The 20,266-nt window shown below is 47.4% G+C and overlaps 1 protein-coding gene across 8 annotated transcripts in view; it reads left to right on the top strand.

Annotated features, from left to right (window-relative positions):
• MDGA1 (MAM domain containing glycosylphosphatidylinositol anchor 1) overlaps window positions 1–20,266 on the top strand; it is a 197,178-nt gene that overhangs the window by 73,880 nt on the left and 103,032 nt on the right. For 7 of the 8 annotated variants that reach the window (XM_073338541.1, XM_073338539.1, XM_073338542.1 and 4 more), the window contains 5 exons: window positions 3,725–3,921; window positions 7,270–7,402; window positions 14,089–14,358; window positions 14,811–15,140; window positions 18,987–19,280. In XM_073338541.1, coding sequence (XP_073194642.1) covers window positions 3,725–3,921; window positions 7,270–7,402; window positions 14,089–14,358; window positions 14,811–15,140; window positions 18,987–19,280 — 1,224 coding nt within the window. The remainder of the gene's footprint in view (window positions 1–3,724; window positions 3,922–7,269; window positions 7,403–14,088; window positions 14,359–14,810; window positions 15,141–18,986; window positions 19,281–20,266) is intronic. The other variant, XM_073338545.1, reaches the window with a different exon arrangement.

Raw genomic sequence — 20,266 nt, 5'->3', positions numbered from 1 at the left:
GAGTACCATCCTACTACTTAGGCAGTGGACATATGTAACTCCTCCTGCAGCTAATCCTGCTGTGGGTGGGGTCACTGTTTCTCCATGGATTCTAGCTGCCTTTGCTCTGAGAAGTTTCCAAACCATCTAGGAATTCTTGGCTTGTTCACCCTTCCCCTTTCATGTATACAGTTCAGGCATTTAATTGCTCCCCTACAAAGGGAACTTTGGTTTTCTCAGCCCCTGGCACAGCAGCTAGTCTGGGCTCTGTGTCTTTAGGAATGGGATTGTGGGAAGACTCTTGATATGAGCATTGTAAATTGTGGGAGGTCCCTTTGCATCTGGGGTGCAGTTTGGAAGTAGGGTGATGTAGAGTCCTATGGTTCCTCATGCATCTCTGACCTTTAGAACTGTGGGGCCAATGGGGTGGCCAAGGGCTTTCTGATACTAACATCTACTCTGCACATGGACTTGGTAATGCATCTCTTGTTTGTGTGTTTTCTGGGAGAAGAGTCCGCTTTCTTTCACTATTTGCTATGTATAAAAGGGAGCAGTTAGGAAAGATCAGGTAGTCAGTTGAGGGATCACCAGGGCCAGCCTTTAGTCAGCTGAGCCAGAATTTCAAACCATACCCTTCTTTCCCTCCCTCCTAATACATAATTGGAAATAGTCCCCATAATCTCAATGCTGCTCTTGGTTTTAGTGTCCTCAGTGACCAGCCCTGGTGCTCACTGATGCACTCTGGAACATTCAGCAGGATGTATTGCAGATTGCCCAGGGAGCTCCATTAGGCACATGCAGATGGTTCCAAGGAGGGTACAGTAGCCTTCAGTGAATGATCCCACTGCCTTGGGCCAGAATCAGGAGGCTAGCTGCTCCCTGTCCTGGTTTGGTGAGGGCTGTGGTGTGTCAGTCTCTCTTGGGTCAAGATCAAGTGGTTTATGGGAAGAGCAAAACACAAACACACTTTTGGCCACATCCACCCTTAGTGTCGCTCTCCTGAAGTCAGGGAGTTGCACCAGGCATGGATTTGGCCTTGTCATGCTTAGTATGTACAGTCCTGGTTCTGAAGGCATTTTGCTTTCATGAGAAGGAAGCTCTAAACTGACCTGGAGACTGAAGCCCTAAAGAGGCCGAGTCTCATGGATGGAGGGCGTAGGATGTCATTTATGCACCCAGATCTTCCAGAGCTTCTGATCCTTTTGACTTTCACTGAAATAAGTCTTCCTTTGGGGAAAAAGCAAGGGAGTGTGCAGCTGAGTATCAACGGCTGCCAACCAGCCACCTGGGCAGGGGGATCTAGGAGGCTGCAGTTGCCAGCAGAAAGTTCCTAAGTCTCACTGCACTAGGCAGGGATGCTGCTTCCTGGAGCGGTTCCATGCTGGGGAAAGGGAAGACAAATGGAAAGAGGGAGATGCTGTTATTGAAGCATTCCATGCGGTTGGGTCAGTGCTAAATGTATCCCTAGTGCAACTCCATTGACTTCAGCGGAGTTACTGTGCATCAGGGACATATGTGTTTCCTTGGTACTTATTGTAGCTTCTCTCAGGAGGGCTGCACCAAGGGCTGGCGCTATTAAAAGAGGGTTTGAAGGAGGAAATCTAGGAATATAAAGGAAGATAACACTCTGCACTACCATGGGGAGAGTGCAACTGGACGGGGGCTGGGAGTTTTGGGGAGTTGGTGTGCTCTGTCCATGGGGGTTGGAGGAACATCTATTGTAATAATGACCCTCTTGCTTCCCGTTGACTAAGCATTAGAAGGCTGGAAGGATGTTAGCTGTAACTCAAGTCTTCTAATGTCTTGAGGGATAAAGGAAGGAAATGGAGGAGTGGGGTGGTGGCAGGCTCTGCCCAGGGTTATGAATGAAGGGGAAGGATAGTATAAAATTCAGTTAGCTCTCCTGTTAACAACATGTGTAGAGAAGGGTCTCATCTCTCTGTTTTTCTTCTCTCTCTTTCTGTCATTCAGCTAACAGTTCTGCTCATGTCCCTGAGCCATGGTGCTGTCAGGCTAACAAATCTTGGCTCCCATTATAAATGCTGTCTTCAGAACACACGCCTCATTAAAATATGTAAATAGACTGGTCCATGCACACATCTCTGTGGGGAAGGCATGCTAGTCAGAGAGCGCATTAACAGCGATTAACCTTTTCCCTCTGTAGCCGGATTTCCAAAGTTGCAAACATCTGAACCAATATTTTAAGATCCAGAGACATGTAAGAACAAGGAGTGATGGGAATGCATCCTTTCCCTTCATGGACTCTGGGGTGGAGGGAGTCGCAGAGAGGCACAAATGAAGGCAGTGTGCATGAGTTTTACCTGATAGTTACCTCAGATGTAGCATTCACAGTCAAGTTGGGACCTGATTCTGAGCTTGGTGATGGGGGGGATATTCAGAGTCACTCCACTAAGTTCAGTGGCCACCCTCCCCTCAAAATGTGGGGTGTTTGTGAGAGGGGTTGTGGGCATGTCAGATTCAGGGGTCCAGTTTGGTCCCATCTCTCCAAATTAGTACAACTTTAAACGGGGTCTGAATGTCAATTAATCTCAACGGTGATGCTGTCTGATGTTCCAGTCCAGGGGTTCTCCAGCTGCTGGAGTCTGGGAGCCCCTTTGTTTGAGGGAGCCCATCTCCCTTTCCTGCTCCCCCACCAGCCCCTCACAGCGCAGGTGCACAGTTTGAGAAGCCCCTTTCTAGCAGGAAGGTTGCAATGGGCAAAGCCTGCCAGCATGGCGAGCTCCCCAAATGGGACTCTCTGCAGGACTCTTCTTCAGATCCTCTCAAATTAAAGGTTAATCCCATCACTGACAAGGCTGGGATTCACATGATTTTGGTGCAGGGGAAGTGAGAGAGGACTTGGGAGGGTGTTTTTTTCTAGGGAGGGGAGAGAAGAGAGGACAGTCTAATGGATAGTTTTGGGGTAGGGAAGGAAGATATTTACATTGCTTTTTTAATAAGGGGAGGAGGGGATAGTGGAGGGGAGATAGGATCTGTGCACATGGTAATAGGAAGAAGGGGTTGGGGTACACTTTTAATGGGAGAGAAGAGGCTGCATCCAGATGTTCCTCTGTTCTTACATCCCATGTTCCCATGGTGGACATCCTGCCAGACTCTTTCCTGTCTGTGAGATGAATCTCCATCTCTGTCTGTCTGTCTGTCTGTCTGTTCCCATTTGCTCTTCAGCTTTAGGGTTTTTCATGTTTTTTTGCATTGTCTGGCCATGTCCAAGAGAAGACATAGCCCCAACTTCCCAGGAGAAATCCCTTCCTGTTCGGGGACAGAGGCCATGGAAGTAAAGGGTGAGAGCAGAGGGGAACAAGGGTGGGGGAGGAGAGTTCCTGGGGTTTGGCGCCCTTTGCCTGTCAGCTAGAACAGAGGATTGAGATTGGAGTGGGGGGAGGTGATCTGGGAGCATGAATGATGTCATTGGGGTCCTGCCAGATAGCTAATCAGTTCATCTTACTGCCAGCTGGAGGCTGCAAATCGGAGCTTAGTTTCCTGCTCCTGGAATGTTGTGGAGTGGACTGGAGAAGGTTGGTTTCTCCCATCAGTTCCCTTCAGGTGCCATGTTTTGAGTCAGGTCCGCTTCTAGCTTAGTGTTTTCACTGGCTGACTGAGTGTGTGTATGTGGGGTCTCCCCTCTTCTCCTCTCTCCTGGAGCTTTGTCTGCTCACCAGGCTGCGCGTACCCTGGCCTGAACCTTGCTAATGGCCCCCACGGACCTTCCCCCCCTCCCTTCCAGATCTAGATGAGCCCATTCTCACCGTCCACCAGACCATCAGCGATGTACGTGGCAGCTTCTACCAGGAGAAGACGGTCTTCCTCCGGTGCACCGTCAACTCTAACCCTCCTGCTCGCTTCATCTGGAAACGGGGTGCTGAGACACTCTCCCACAGCCAGGATAATGGAGTGGATATCTATGAGCCACTCTACACACAGGTGAGAGAGACATCACCCACCCCCAAACCTCACCACTGGCTTGTGTTGGCAAATCACCCACCAGGACCTGAAGATCATCATGGGTCCATCCCTACCATGCCTGAAGGGGAAATGTTGTCCTCCTCCTGGCACCCACCATAGTTCCCCAATAATCCAGGATCCCTGCAGAGTTTGTCTGTGGGTGATGCTTCTCTCTCCCCTCTTGGCTTGTTGCATATACTAAGGAGAGGGTGGTAGGAGAAGTGTGGATTGCAAGGACACTCCCAATACAGAGGTTGGTGATGGGTCAAGAGGACTCCGCCTGCAGAGCTTCCCCTAAAGTGTTTAGTGTAGACAAAGGGAGAGGAGTGGAGCACGAGGGAGGATCATAGCTGGTAATTTCCTGTCCCACCATCAGAATGATGCCCGTGCCCAAGGGGCACTGCAGCCTCTTTGGGGATGGAGCCAGGGATGGCTAGGCAGGAAACCTCAGGAATCCAGGCCAGGTTATTCTGTTTGATTCTGCTCCTTAAAGAGAGAAATGGAATCCAGTCCATAGGCCCCCGGTACTCTTCCCCTGTCCTCCCATCTCTCCAGCTGCACGTCCCCTAGCCTCCCATTGCCGCGTGCACTATTCACAGCCAACAGATTTTTATCCCTTTTCCCTTTTGGCAAACTGCCTGCAAGCGGCCAGGGTTTTCATGTTTGTGTCAGTTACTCCTAACATTAAATGAAGAGTTTGTGGAAATTAATTTGAATGGTTGAGATGATTCACTGAGCGGGCCATGTGCTTGGTTCCCTAAGTCATGTGGCACTGTTTCTGTTCCTGATTGGATACCATACGTCTCCTATTTATGAAGAGTGTTTCTTGTCTGGAAATAAGCATGGGTGTTTGTAATTGTTGGAACTGACGGTGCTAATAATGAAGAGCTTTTCCGAATGGCAGCATGTGCAGCCCAAATACACATGTACTCTTCCTCTCTGTTTCTCTGTCTTTCCCCCTCTCCCCCCACCTTAATATGCAAGTCAAATTCCTCACGCTTTCTTATGCTTGTTTCCTCCCCCCTCCACACATTGCTCCTTAAGTCCCAGTGTTTTACTTCTCTGCAACTGTAGTGGTGGTGGAAGGGAATGCTCTTGGGTAGTCTGCCATCCAAAGCATTCTGGGAAATGGTGCCCTAAAATCTGCTATGGGTTTCAACGCCCCTCAGTGACTGCCTTGCTGACACTGCTGAAGTTGGTTAATGAGGCAAAACGATGCCATGAGGCAATGAGGAGGAGATGGGGTGAAAGGGTAGTTCTTGAGGGGACAGCTTCATCCCTCACATCTCGCTGCCAACCCAAGGCTCCTGCAACTGGGCCTGGAGCAGATTCTGGCCAGGTTTGATCTTTTTTTCTTTTGAGCCATGTCCCAGGCAAGCTCTCAGTTATTGAGGCATTGTTCATAGTTTATTGTAACAAGCCTTCCCTGCATGCCATGGAAATGGGCAATTGGAAGAAAAACCGAAAGAGAGATAGGGTCAGAGAGAGCACAGCCCTGTGGGTCTGTGATTATATTTTTTTAAAAAATATATTGTAGGTCATTGCTGCTACTTTGGTCTTGAGGGGATTTTCCATCTAGTCCAGTGCTGTCTAATGTCCAGTAAGGAATTTCCAGGCCTTAGAACATCACCTCCTCCTCTGGCTTTCCCTTTTCAGGGAGTCTGAGGCTGACTATCAGGAGAAACTGGATAATGGTGAGATCTTAGGCTGTGGAATAGTGCCCTCCACAATAGTACAGGTCAAAGAAATTCTCTTCTGTGTTGCATCTGTGGGTTCCTGTCAACGGATGTCCCTGCCAGCATGGGTCATTCCTACAGATGCCAGCTAGAAGGAAAGTGGTGTAGGATTGCCCTGTTTATGCAGAGGTGCCCTGATTCTCCTCTTCTTTCTACCTGTTTAAGCCAGAAATTGAAGTTAGCAAAGTTACATGGATATAAAACTGGTGTGATAGCAGAATCAGTCTTGTCACTCAGAAGCCTCATGTTTAACAAATCACAGTTCAGCTACACTTGTACTGTTGTATTCTCAGCCAGTCAGGCCACATACACTGGTGTCAGTATAAGATTTAGATGGCTGACATTTTACAAATGAGCTAAAGGCTTAACAGTTTATGCTTTTGTAAACTGATTTACAATCTAGGTTTATACACATTTACCCGACCCTATATCTACTGATCAATAAACTGGATGCATATGAACCATGTGTAAATCACTAGTTGACATGCACATTGTAAATGCCCTTGTTCATGCAGCATAGCAACGGATCTCCAGGGAAGTGTTTTTCACTTGGGTATTGGTCCCCTAGGAATTTATCTTCTAATTCACTCAGGTCAGATACTACATGTTCAATGTATATTAATGTTTGTGAGCTCCATGTCCTGTCCCATGCAGTCATCTCGGGAAGATTTGTCAAGCTGATATCTTTTCACGTTTACAGATTTTTATTTAAAAAATCTGTAAAAAGAGATTTACACAAATAAAAGGACAAAGGCAAACTGTCATAAAGGCATACAAGTTAGAGGGTACAAACCATGGGGTGCATCTCAGAACTTCCCATAAGCGTGTCTCATAATTGTAAATATACAGAACCCATATCATGTGCATTTAACAGAGTTATTCTGTTTCTGCTGTGTGCCAGTGACTGACAGTGCCAGAATCTGATTTTAGTTACACTTGTATGAAAAATCCAGGGCAACTCCATTAAAGACAGTGTCATTATTCTGGAAATATACCAGTGTAAATGAGATTAGAATCTTGAGCAAAGAGAAAATAAAGGTTTGATCATTTCTTTTAATATTTCTCTTAATTACCCTTTCTTTCCTCTACTGCAAATTTTTACAGTTTAACTGTTGAGCATATATTTAGCCAAGTATTAAAAGACTAAGGGCTGGAATCTGATCTCGGTTACCCTGGTTTTATGACATTGACACTCCACTGACTAGAGCTATTGCTGGATATCCCAGTGCGAGATCAGAATCTAGCTCTAAGTAGTTAAGATCCTTTCAATCCTGCAAGATGATCCTGACAGCAATTGACAAGAGATTATCTATAAAGCTGCTCAGTAATGCTTCCACGTTACATGGTAGTGCTGCTGATTCTATTTATTTATTTATTTTATTTAGACAATGACTAGTGTTGGAATTATCAGCACGAACATTTTATTGCTTCTTTTACAAAGGAATGAGGGGCTGATACAGAGAGGTCCTGGGCGGTCTCAACTCCCATTGATCAGCACGTCTCAGAATCAGATCACAGATTTGTAGCCGAAAGCTGTTTGTTGTACATCTATCATTCAGTTATTCTGTTCCCCTTCTTTCCAAATTCCCAGGGTGAAACCAAAGTTCTGAAGCTGAAAAACCTGAGGCCACAGGATTATGCCAGTTACACATGTCAGGTGTCCGTCCGGAATGTCTGCGGCATCCTTGACAAGTCAATCACTTTCCAGCTCACTAACACAACAGGTAAGAGAGCAGCAACAGAAATGCCTCTAGGTCCTGAGCACCTCTTGCTTGCTGATCAGCTGTCCTCCTTCCAGGGTCTGGTGAAGTGAGATCCAATCCAATACCTATTAAAGTTAGTGGATAGACTCCCACTGACTTCAGTAGGCATGGGATCAAGTCCACAATACAAAACTTAGCATGAGCCAAACAAAGAGTTGGAGCAGGAGGTGTCCAGCAGTCCTTGGAATTCTTATGAGCTCTCAGCTGCCATGGCTGGTGGGATGTCATGAGAACAGTCTCTATTTGGGTGTTGAGGGAACTATGTAGATTTTTAACTAGCCAAGAAAAATAAAAGCAACTTTCCTGATTTGCTTTTTGTACAGTTGATATCTGGGAAAATGCTGCATGAACTTTCCCAAAAATACTCCGTACAATATTTGGATGACTTTGCTCCACCCTGATTCACACCCCTTATGCGGCTGCTTTCCAGAACCACTCAAGCCATCAAGTTCTACTGGCAGAGATGTCTGTGGAAAGCAGATATCAAAACAAATTTCACAACCACATGCACAAATGTTCATGACAGGAATGCTTGAGTGATCATCTAGTCAATGAACAGAAAAAATATCATGTGATCATTCAGAGAGGTCCTGACTAATTAACAACAGAATATCGTATATCAAATCCTTGCAGATAGCTGGTCACAACCAACAGATTAATAATAAACTAAAAAGCAAAAAAATTGTCAAATATTTTAAATAACGAATAAATATGAGAAAATTGCTTTTTTTGCTTTGGGATATTCTGTGATCAAAGAAGAGGCTGAACTAATTTCTGTAATGTCATGTAATGTACTATTCACCTAGCTCTAATATAATACAAAGTAGTTTACATCCCTTGTGTCATTTCTGTACAATGAAGGCAGAACTCTTGATGGTGCCAACTGTTGATGAGAAATAGTTAATACTGTAGAAAAATATGCTTATTGATCTAACTGAGCCTAGGGGCTGAGACAATGAAATGTTTTTATGTATAAATAATTAAATACCTTAATAAAAGAAAAACCTAGGTTAAATATTAGGGGAAAATGCTCCTAACAGTGAGATCTCTACAACTGTCTCAAAAGGTGGAAGCCCCATCACTTGAGTCCTTTCAAACTAAAGAGGACAGAACAGTAGAGCATTCATTATAAGACACAATCCAGCCGTAGTCAAGGGGAATGGGGTCTCATACAGCTTTTCTAGCTCTGACTTCTGAGACGATATGTTTATAGATTTATAGAATCTCATTCCTCTTCAGAACCACGGTCCCCAGATAAATGCAAAGAAAGCATCCTTCTTTTCATTTCAGCCCCTTTATTGAGTGAACAAGAAAGCAGGGTTTTCAAACTGATCATATCTGGTACCAGTACATGTGCAGTACATGGCTATATTGACTCAACTTTTTAGCTACTTGCACCACATCAACATTTGGCCCACACAGTAGATGTGTGTAGCTCTCTTGCTATATATAGATATGTATTCATATTTATACACACACAAATATAAAGTCTTTCTCTGTATATGTGTGAATAATTTTTTAGATTCTCTCTGATCTTGCATAAATCTCTTCCTCCCATCTTCTGCTCATGCATTAGTAACTTCCTTGTAGCATTGGCTGTGTCCAGAATTCTGAACAGCCTTATTCATGATGTCTTTGCTTCTGCACCTAGAGAAAAACTCAGGGAGCACAGAGGTGCGTGGAAATCAGTTTTTAAGTATCTATAGATCCAAATAATATGGACCTTTGAGGGGAAGTGATGGGTCAGGTCAGAGAATCTTCCTTCCCCGTCTTGTTTGCTGCTCCTTTGCCGTTTGGCTATAAAAGTGGCTCCTATGATTCATCAGGGTCCCCTTGCCACTGATTGTCTGTGGTGCAGATCTGTACTTCTCCCTGCCAGGGAGTCCTGCGCTTGGCCCTGAGGGTTAGGAATCTTTTTTTTTTCCTGGCTTGGCTCTTCGATAGTTACCTTGGGCAGCAGCTGAGTGTTGTGGTTGCAGCACAAATGTCTGCAGCACCAGTTTCAATTCCTGTTCTCTATGTGAATCCTCCCCTTGCAGGAGTTTTCTGCCTCCTCTTCCTCCTCCTTCCTGATGATGCTTTTAGATTCTAGAGCTCTGAGGCTGACCAGTGGGTCTGGCTGCAGAACTCAGTCCTGTCTCATGGGCCAGTTTGTTGCAGCCTGTGTGCTGGGATCCAGCTGTGATTGGGGAATGGCTGACATTTTCTTTTTTGATTTCTGAAAAGTTAAGCAGCCCAGCTGGTTAATTCTCCTGCAGTTTTACTGCAGCAAATTGGACTTCAAAGGGAATTGAAAGTGACTCTTTGTTTTTAATGGTCCCCTTGCTCCACAGCAGACTCTGCCAGCAGGTTTTCTGAGCCGAGAACAAAAGGAATCGCCACGGGTTACAAATAAATGAGATTCATCTCCTGCATAACAATGGTTGCATATTGTTATCGTCCATCCGCTAACTAGAGGAGGATGTGATCCAATCTCAGCTCCCAGAGCTGGGGCTGGGTTCATGCTGGAGAAGCATTGCCTTGAAATGTGCTGATGGCCATTTCAGAGGTTCCTCCTCTCCTGGTTACACACACCAACAAGCTGCCCTGAGGAAGCAGCTGCCCCACGAGGTCATATTTTCTGAGTTACCCTGCACAGAACATATCCTCACCCTACAGGATTCTAGCAGTTAGGGCTGGTCAAATAAGTTCAGGTAAACTAAAAGAATAGCCCAAAATCTTTACCAGAACCCGAATAAGATCTGACTCATGCTTCACTGCTGCCTCCCTTTCCTCCTCTCCACCCACTCCCCAAAAAACCCCTCCTTCAAGAAATTGATCTCTGCCACCTTCCAGGTCTGCCCAGGGGGAGATACTCTCTACCAAGACCATGAGTGCAGCTTCTACCAGCTTGACCAAGGAGAAGCAACTTCCAGCCAAGACCAGTTCAGTGTTAGGGGAGGTGACTACTATTCAGTATCAGCTGGACAAGACCAAAGGTCTCTTGGCTCAGGGCAGCCTTACGGATGGTCTTGTACTCTGTGTCATGTGGCGGTTTGTCCATCCAGGATGAGCCAGGTCACCCTATTAGGGGCCTCTTTGGATGTGTGAAGCCCATCAGAGCCTAAAGTTGCCACTGGCAAATACACAAATCATTTTTGCTCCCTATTATACACTGGATTTGATATTTATTTTCCAAAACTCCACGTTGAGAGACCTTCAAGGGACCTGACCTTCAGCCATGGCCCTGAGAAATCAAAGGAATTAAACCCTGTGCCTCCAAACTGATCCTTATGGCTGGCCGCAAAAGATGACAGCCCCCCCCCCCATACAAATATATAGCACTTGCACAGTTAGCCAGCTGCTCCCTGTGCATGTGACAAGAGGGACATTGGCCACTGTTAGAGACGGGACACCAGGCTGCAGTGCTCTGAGCTTTCTGGCCGTAGTTATGCTGCTAAGTTATGCCGCCTGCACGGAGGGGAGAGCAGCCCTCCTAGCCTTGTTTGTATGAGCCGTAATTCAGAGATCCAGCACAGCTCATTAACGCAGAGTCCGGGGAGAGGAGAGGCAGAAATAATGATGCTGTTAAATCAGGCTTCATGAATATGTAACAACATCTTATTTTGCATTATTATGGCCGTTACTTAAAAAGCACTCTCAGCCTTTGTGCTGTCACCGGTTGCTTTCTGAGCTCTGTCTGGAGCCAGCAATGGAGCTGACAAGGGGCGTTAAAGGGCCTTTCTTGAGATGAAGTGGAGAAGGCAGAGGAAAGCTTTTGAGATCAGTTCCTGGGGAGAGCAGGAATGAAAGAAACCAAACAGAAGGATGTGAGCATCCAGAAGACGAGGAGCTGCGCGTGCACTTTGAATTGGCCCAATGTGTTCACCTGTGCCATAAAGGGGAGGCCATCTGGGTTGTACCCCAAGAGTGTAGAACCATGTATTTGACACATGCAGAGAACCAGGAGGGGAGCCACAGTGTTTAGCACCAGCTGGTGGTTGGGATACAGGACCATGAATGATCTAGACCAGCAGTTCCCCAACTTAATTGGCTTATGTGCAGCCTTCTTTAGTGATATTTGAAATATCACGAGCAAATTTCTTCTTTTAGTGCCCACTTCTTTTAGGCCTTAATAGGCATAAGCGTTTCTAGAGTCATAGTAAAATAGATTCCTACAGAAGTCTGAAATGTTAGATTACAGCATTTTTTTAAACATCTCAGGTTTTTAGACCGTGAATAAAAAAGAATAATCAATTATTATGTCTTCCTTGTAATCTAAGTAACACAAAACATTTGTCAAATGACTTGATATATTTTGGTATGCTGCTAAACAAAGCTGGTGGCTTCACGTTTTAATTTGTCTCATTTAAATTCAAAGTTTCTGCTAATTCTTACTTGGATTATTGTGGAAGATAATACAAAGGTGTCGTCTTCTATTGACAATAGGTCCCTGAACCTCACCTGGATACCAGGCAGCTCCAGCTCCAATTCACTGGTTCCAATGCTTCAGGTTCCCAGCTCCCCTTCAGTTCCTCCTGAACCAGGGAACTCTGCCAGTCTCACTGCAGCCTTTGGCCTCTCTGAAGAACCTTTCACACAGATTTCCTCCTTCTCTGGTCCCTGGACGCAACTCTTGCTCCCTTTGTAAGGAACAACACAGCCTTCCTTCATGGGGCTGTGCCATGATTCAAGCAGGCTTCTCCAGCCCACCAGTATCCAGATTCCAGCCTCATTCCACAGAGCCTCCCTTGGTCCTTGGACTCATACACTTCTTCCCCTTGCTTCAGGCCTCCCCGCAGCCCTCCTCCTTAGGGCTGGGTTCTAATTTAGGCAGGCTTTCCCAGTCCACCAATCTCCCTTCTGGTTCTCATTCTGGTGAGCCTCTCTTAACTCAAAAAGAAAAGGAGGACTTGTGGCACCTTAGAGACTAACAAATTTATTTGAGCATAAGCTTTGGTGAGCTACAGCTCACTTTATCGGATGCATGTTATGCTTGTGCTCAAATAAATGTGTTAGTCTCTAAGGTGCCACAAGTACTCCTTTTCTTTTTGCGAATACAGACTAACACGGCTGCTACTCTGAAACCCCTCTTAACTCAGCGCTCCCCTGCAATTCTTCTGTCTAGGCTTTCTGCCCTCTACTACTCCTGGGAGTCACCTGTAGCTCACGAAAGCTTATGCTCAAATAAATTTGTTAGTCTCTAAGGTGTCACAAGTCCTCTTTTTCTTTTTGCTAATCTCTTAAGCTGCTTCCTTAACACCTGCGCCCATTCTGCTGCTCCCTTGAATACCTGCTTCCTTAAAGGGGCCACATTGTGAAACAGGGCTTGGCTGGTCCTGGGACCCACTCCCCTTTAAAGGGGACAGACCACCCTTTTACAGCATACCACTTTCAACAAGCTCCTGTACCACCGGTGGCACATGTACCACAGTTTGGGAACTCATGATCCGGACAAGTTCTGTTCTTCCATCCCTTGGGGCTGAGCTGGCAGGCCCATAGCAATCAGAGGGAAGGTTGAGTGCTTGCCTCAAGGCTAATATGACCTATTTCAATGAATCTCTTATTTTCATATCTTTCCCCACCACCGCTACTTCCACTCAGTCTCCGGTGTGCTGTTTCTGTAGGCGGCATAGAGATATTTGCAGTGACTTACACAACATTTTCAGCAGGGGGTATGCAGAAGCTTAGATAGGAGCCACAATGCAAGTAGCTGAGCTTTTATTCCATCTCAGCGTCTGCAGGCCCCATTTAAAGACTGGGGAAACTGATACAGAAAGAGCAAAATAAATTAACCTGTGTGCTGGGGATTTTGATGTTGTTGTTGTGAAAATAAACTTGGCACTGGTTCCCCATTTCTTTGTCTTCTTGGCTGGTAATGTCCCTCTGAAGTCACAGTTACTTGAACTGGGAGCAAAAATCAACAAGCCTTAGGTCCAGATTCTCCACTGCTTCTGTGTTGCCAATTGTACTTATGCAAAATGGGTGTAAAATACTACTGTTCTGATTTGGAGTGGAGAATTGGGCCCTACATCTATAACAGAGCCAGAGCACCTAGTTAACATGCTGTTACAATGTTCAGTGTAGATGGGACCTAACCACACTCCTAAAGCTTGGACTGTTCAGGGTCTACGCTGCAATCACAAGGTGTCATTGCAGCTCATGTAGACATACCCAAGCAAGTTGTTAATCTCACTAGCTCAGTCCTGGAGCAGGGAAGCTGGGCAGTGCGTGCTTCAGTCCACTGGAACTCTGGGTAATTATTCATGGAGCTAGCCCATGCTGAAGCATGCACTGCTGCAGCTTCTCTGCTCTGGGACCATGAGCTAGCTAGATTCAAGCTAGCTCGGGTATGTCTACCCCAGCTGCAGTCACACCCCCTGATGTGTCCTCAGTTTTGGGTCTCCGTGAGGTCCTGTCTACGCTATGCCTTTTAACCCTGTTATGGCCTGGTCCCCTGACTTGGTTAGAGATGCAGTGTTGATGGGGTCCTAGATTCATACACATCGTGTTTTTAATGAACTCATGTCCAGCCCACACTCACCCAGCCTGGTCCACTCTTTCTCAAGAACAAACTGAGAGTCTCTCCATTCAGATAGAACTGAGCGAAGCCCAGGCTGGTGTGAGTCTCCTCAGAGCTCACTAGTGTTCCCATTTTTCTCTTCCAGCTCCACCCACTCTGAAGCTGTCTGTCAATGAGACCCTGGTGGTGAACCCAGGAGATAATGTCACTATGCAGTGCTCCCTGACAGGTGGCGACCCACTGCCTGAGGTGGTCTGGTCTCATTCACCCAGCCCTATGCCTCACAACAGCCTTATTCAAGAGGGTAACCTCACCATCTGGGGGATCCGCATGGAAGATTCAGGCTACTACAATTGCACGGCCATCAACAATGTGGGGAACCCAGCCAAGAAGACAGTGAATCTGCTGGTGCGATGTACGTCCTTCCACTGCATGCACTTTTAGGGCGAGACTCTGGGTTACCAGCACACATCATTGTTCATTTAAATAGGGGTGAATGTGCTACTCCAGCAAGGGACTGGTAGCACTGACTGGAGAAGGCACTGTGCAAGCTTCCCCACCTACAGCTCTGCTGATGCACCTCACTCCTGACTCTCAGCACCCATGATTATTCCAGTCCTGTCCTTTCACAGCTCTGCTGATGCTTCCTGGTCCTGACATGCAACACCACAGCAGGCCGTGGGGGCGTGGGGCCATTGCTTCACATGGGGATCTCATTTGGGCATAGGCCTGGGGCATCCCTTTGCCCAGAGCGTGTGGAGCCATTGCCTCCCATCGGACAAAGGGTAGATATCTCACACGGGAATCCCCTTTGGGCACAGGGCATTTTGTCTTCACTAACTGGCTTTGCACCTGTGTTCATCCCAGCCATGAAGAACGCCACCTTCCAGATCACCCCTGACGTGATCAAAGAGAGTGAGAGCATCCAGCTAGGGCAGGACCTGAAGCTCTCGTGCCACGTGGATGCCGTCCCCCAAGAGAAGGTCGTCTACTTCTGGTACAAGAATGGGAAACCAGCCAGGGTCTCGGACCGACTGCTTGTTTCTAGGAATGACCCTGAGCTCCCACCAGTGACCAGCAGCCTGGAGATCATTGACCTGCGCTTCAGTGATTATGGCACATATCTGTGCATTGCGTCCTTCCAGGGGGCCCCCATTCCTGACCTCAGTGTTGAGGTGAACATCTCTTCAGAAACAGGTGAGCCTCCTCCATAGAGGCCTGGGGCTTTGAGGGAGTCAGGTTGGGGGTCATAATATGGATTAGAATCATGAAACCAACATATTCTTTCCAGCCTGAGCTCTTGAAGGCCCTCAAATGAGCCTTGATTTCAAGTGTAAGAGCTCTTGTTCCTTCCATTTGGGATGACAGCTATGCTGTGTGACTTGTAGTATCCTGAGATGATCCCTCTCGTGTTCCTGATGAGGAGGCTGGACTAAACCAAAGAGAGCAGCCCCAGCATGCCACATTTTATGCGGGAGCCTGTGTGTGCTGGGCTGGATGCTGTGGGCATGTCTCGTGAGTGGCCAGTGACCCAGCTGGGATAGTTGTGTTCTAAAGTAGCTAGTTCCTTCCTTTAATATAGAGTCTCAATGGGTTAGTTTCAGGCTTCTAGTGACCTAAGACACAACATGACTGAGGATGTCTGATTATGGATTGGGAAGGCCCAGATTGCAGCCCAAACCAACCTCGGAAGGAGATGGTTTTGAAGAAGCCCTGGCCAAGGACTTATCATGAAGGAACAGCGAGGGAATGGGATTTTACCAAATGTCCCAACGCTGGTGGTTGTGGGGAAGGAGGTAGTGGTCTTTCACCTCTTTGCATGGCTTAGGAGAGACACTCCCTCTGATATTTTTCCAGAGACTGAGATGGAAGGACCTGGCTTGTGTCCATGGGAGTGTACAGTGGAAGCTGTGTGATGGGTCTCATAAACCTTCACCCCATAAACAGCTTTAATGTTTAGTGTCCTAACTCTAATCCTCAGGACATCTCTTGAATATTTTCTGCAGGACCCCAGACACTATAAATCTCACCCTCTTTCCCTTCTCCCAGTAGAGTCCATGGCAAAACTTTCTTATTGGTTTCAGTGGGAGCCCCAAATCTGTCAGTCATTTCTTTAGAGCTGGAACGTACAGATAAGACTCTTTCGGTTGTGCTAGCAAAACATCAGGTCAGATTCTGTTTTCAGATACACCCGTGCAGTCCCACTGCCTTCCCTGGGATTGCTCAAGTGTGACTGAGAGCAACGCTGTACCTACCTGTAGCTAAATGGTGAGAGAGCCTGAGGGAAGTCAACTGGCTACAGAATCTGCCCTGATTTTTCCAAACTGCTCCAGAAAGTTTCCTTTTTCATAGTGATGTTAACCAGTTTTGGCTGGTCTGAATCCTGTCCTTGACCGATCTGATTCCCTGCCTTGTCTGTGCCCTTAGCAGAAAGTGTTGGAATTGGCTCTTGTTTTTCTGACAACCTCCCTACTCCGCAAAAATCCTTAGCAATCTGCTCCAAAGAGAATGCCCCCTGATGCTTTGTGATAATGAGATACTGAGCACTTACTGTGTACTGGGCGTTTCAGCATCAAAGAATTTAATTAATTCATCCTCCTAACAGCCCTGGAAGGCAGGGGAATGCTGCTCCTCTTCTTTTTACAGTTGGGGAAACTGAGGCACAAAACGACATGACTTGCTTCAGATCCCATGGTGAGTTAGTGACAAAGCTGGGAATGTAAGCCAGATCTGGCTGTAGCAGTGGAGTTTAGAGAATACTTCTCCAAAAAAACCAACCCCCAATAGCTAATAGAATGTGTGTAGCGGGGTGGCTACCCTGCTCCTAAAATAGAAGGGGTTAAAAGCAGCCCTGGAGAGGGCTGTGGCTGGGGATGGCTGACTGGGAAAGCAGCTGCAGCTGGGCCATGCTCCAATCAGGCCTCAGCTGTCCGTATAAAAAGGCTGTGAGCCAGAGGCCCAAGGAGTCTCTCTCCAGGTTGGGAGAGAGCAGGGCCTGCCAGCCAGGGTACTGGGAGTGAAGCAGGGCTGGGGAAGGAGCAGGCTGAGCGGGGCACTCCAGGCTGGCAACTCTCCAGGCTGTAGGGCCTGGTCCAAGGCCCATAGAGGTACTGGGAGGCAGAGGAAGACAGCAGGTCCGAACCCCCTTGCCTATGATGAGTGGCCTTTACACTGTAGTCTGCCCCAGGGAGTGGGGGCGTGGTGATGACTGGCAGTAGCCCAGACTGAGGCAAGGTGGGGATAGTGGGTTGGGGGTGCCCCAGGAAGGGGAGACCCAGAGGCAGAATGTGGGGGTGCTGCCAGGGGGCAGAACCCAGAGAAAGGGGCACCAGGGTCTGTGAGGGACATGGGGGCCAGAGCTGTGCAGATCACTGGCCTGCAGAGGGCGCTCTATGCTGATAAGAGCTAATTTCCCCAATGACCAGCAGGAGGCACCGCAGGGGGGAGTCTGCTCCTTTACAATGTAATAGCTATAAGGTTATAGGAGTAAAATGGCAAAGGTCTGTATGATCATAGAGTCTTTCCCCACTACAAGGGCTGGACAATATCTGCTGGCCCATATGTAGGCACCAGCTCAAGAGTTAAAAAATCTACAAGAAGCTGGCTGTGGTGGCCCAAAGTTGCTACAACCCCGCTTCCACCAGCAGGAGCAGAAAGGGCCAGCAGAGCACATGGGAGTTGACTGGGAAGAGAACATGGTGAGGCTGATTGAGGAATCCCATCGATAGTCACTGCCAGCTGAGCTCCTCTGGAGCCAGGGAAAGTAAAGCTGCTGTCCCCAGCCAGAACGCCAAGTGAGGGCAAGCACCAGCACCATCACCTGCCTCCCTTCAGGCTGAATCCTCCCTGTCCTGCACACACTGGGTAATGGGGGGGGGTTGTTCATGTTGGGGTATCCGGCCCTCTATGTGCATTTAAGGAGCAATAAAGACCCTCCCCCACTTCGTGTTTGGCTTGAACCCGTTGAGTGTTTCCCCAGAGCCATGGTATTTAAGCAGCAAGGTGGAAACTGCTCTGCATTCCCTGGCCATCTGCTGCCACCCAGCAAAAAAGGCCCCCATTCGCTGAGATGGCAGTCTCCAGTGGGAGGCTCAGAAGAGAGGGCTTTAATTAAAAAAAATTTCCAAATACAATTTGCAGTTTTTCCCTGTGGTGAAAATTGCCTCTCGCCAGGTGAGCATCTGCTGGCGGTGCTGACTAGCGGGGGGGGGGGGCAGTGCTCTCTTCACACCAAACAGGAGAGCATCTGATGAGATTCCATGGCGCACAGGGGACCTGTAAATTGAAAACTCAACTTCTCTGTTGCATAGAGAGGTCACTACCAAAGGAGACTGATGCCAGAGCCATCTTAAATATGCTCTTAATACAGTTATGTGTTGTTTGTGTGTGAAAACCGTCCCAGTGCTCTCTCTCGTGGGCAGAGGGTAAATTGAGAAATAGTGGCCAGTTTGAATTGAGGTGGCCCTGGAGGCTGGGAGTGGAATATATGAAACATGTCTATGGAGGCTGGGAGTGGAATACATGAAGCATGCGCCTGTAGGCCACTGTCTCCAATCCAGCCCGTATAAAGAGATTGGATTTGGCCTCCCGCTTCTGGGTACAGATGGGGAATTAAATGGCTAAAAAGATTGAGACTAGGATGTGGAATCTTCCAGCTCTAGATTATCGGTTCTAGCCTGCTTTAGGCTGATAGTGACTGAACGTGTTTGATAGTAGTTCACTGATGTACGTGAAGTGAGTTGAGGTGTCCTGTCACAGCTGGCACTTTTTGTTGGTGCTGGCACACTCAGAGGCCATGGGGATGAAACACTACTCTCCACCTAGAGGTGGAACCTCCAAGGGATGGCTGACATTGGCTGGGGCAGAGCATGGGGAGCTTTGCTCTGGCACTACCAATGCCATTTTTGATTGGAGGGCTGCAGTCTCCAGAGCTGCCAATATAACATCCTTCCCCACAAGTGCAACCATCCTTCAAAGATTTCCCTCATGCTCTGCTGGAAGGATGTTACCTTGACAAACAGTCCCTTTTTATCTTCTTTTTAGTGCCTCCAACCATCAGTGTCCCCAAAGGCCAGTCCACCATCACCGTTCGGGAGGGCTCCAGGGCCGAGCTGCAGTGCGAGGTTCGAGGGAAGCCCAAGCCACCCATCATCTGGTCCCGGGTAGACAAGGAGGTCCCCATGCCCTCAGGTGCCATGACAGTGGAGACTTACGATGGGAAGCTGCGCCTGGAGAGTGTTAGCCGAGAAATGAGCGGGACCTATAAGTGTCAGACAGCCAGGTACAATGGCTTTAACATCAGACCCCGGGAAGCCTTGGTACAGCTCAACGTGCAGTGTGAGTATAACCGCATGATTCTGTAGCTCCTACCTCTGTGCCAGCATGCACTGGCATCTTGCTAAAGTCTGGGCAGGTGATGCTTATGGTGCTGTTCTCCAATAGGGTTGACGTCTCTTTTTTGGATTGAGTGTGTTTCATCTTGTGGACTTTGAAGGGTTTATTTACCTGACGTCCACACACGAGGAGACATGCTAGCCAACCAACAACATATGCCAGCCAACCGTGGGGGCCTGTTGATCCACTGTTGGTTGGGTTACCTCACTTGTTAACGTAGCACTTGCCTGTGTGTGTGTGTGTGTGTGTGTGTGCATATATGTTACCCCCACAAAAATTACATTAAAAGACCATTATTAGGGTTGCAAAGACAAGCGCTCAGAAGCTAGGAAATGCCAGAATTAAGGCTGCCTGTTCAACCTTGATTCAGCCCTCTTGTACATCTGCATTATGATACAGACTTTAATTACATGATCATATATTACTTTTTCTATAGGACCCTTCGCGCCCCATTCAGGATGGACCTGTTCTGGGGATGAATCAGGGTTGTGTAATGAGGGAAACTGTTGTAGGTAGGTCCCCTGCGTCCTTTCATGCAGAAGTTGGAACATGCATCGTGAACGAGGCAGGGGACTGCAAGAAGAGAAAGGATCGTCTTATGATTAAGACAGTTGAATGCTGCTCTGGAGAACTGGATTCTATCCCTGGCTCTGCCACAGGGTTACTATGTGATGCTAGTCAAGTCACTTAAACCAGACTTTTCAGAGGGGTCACTAATGGTTTGTTCCTCATTTTCCAGGTGCCTGACTTGACATCTTGTGGTGTGGTTTGCAAAAGTGCTGAACATGCACAGCTGCAGCTGAAGTCAATGGGAATTGCGATTTGAACATATAAACTGCTATATAATGCTAAGTACTCCTGAAAATCAGGTCCTAGGTGTCTCAATTTGGGCACCCAAAATTAGTGAATACTTTTGTCCTTAATCTTGC

Source organism: Lepidochelys kempii, chromosome 3 (genome assembly GCF_965140265.1).
Source record: "Lepidochelys kempii isolate rLepKem1 chromosome 3, rLepKem1.hap2, whole genome shotgun sequence".
Taxonomy (NCBI): domain Eukaryota; kingdom Metazoa; phylum Chordata; order Testudines; family Cheloniidae; genus Lepidochelys; species Lepidochelys kempii.
Note: the sequence above shows the minus strand (reverse complement) of the source record. Positions and strands in the feature narration are given on the sequence as shown.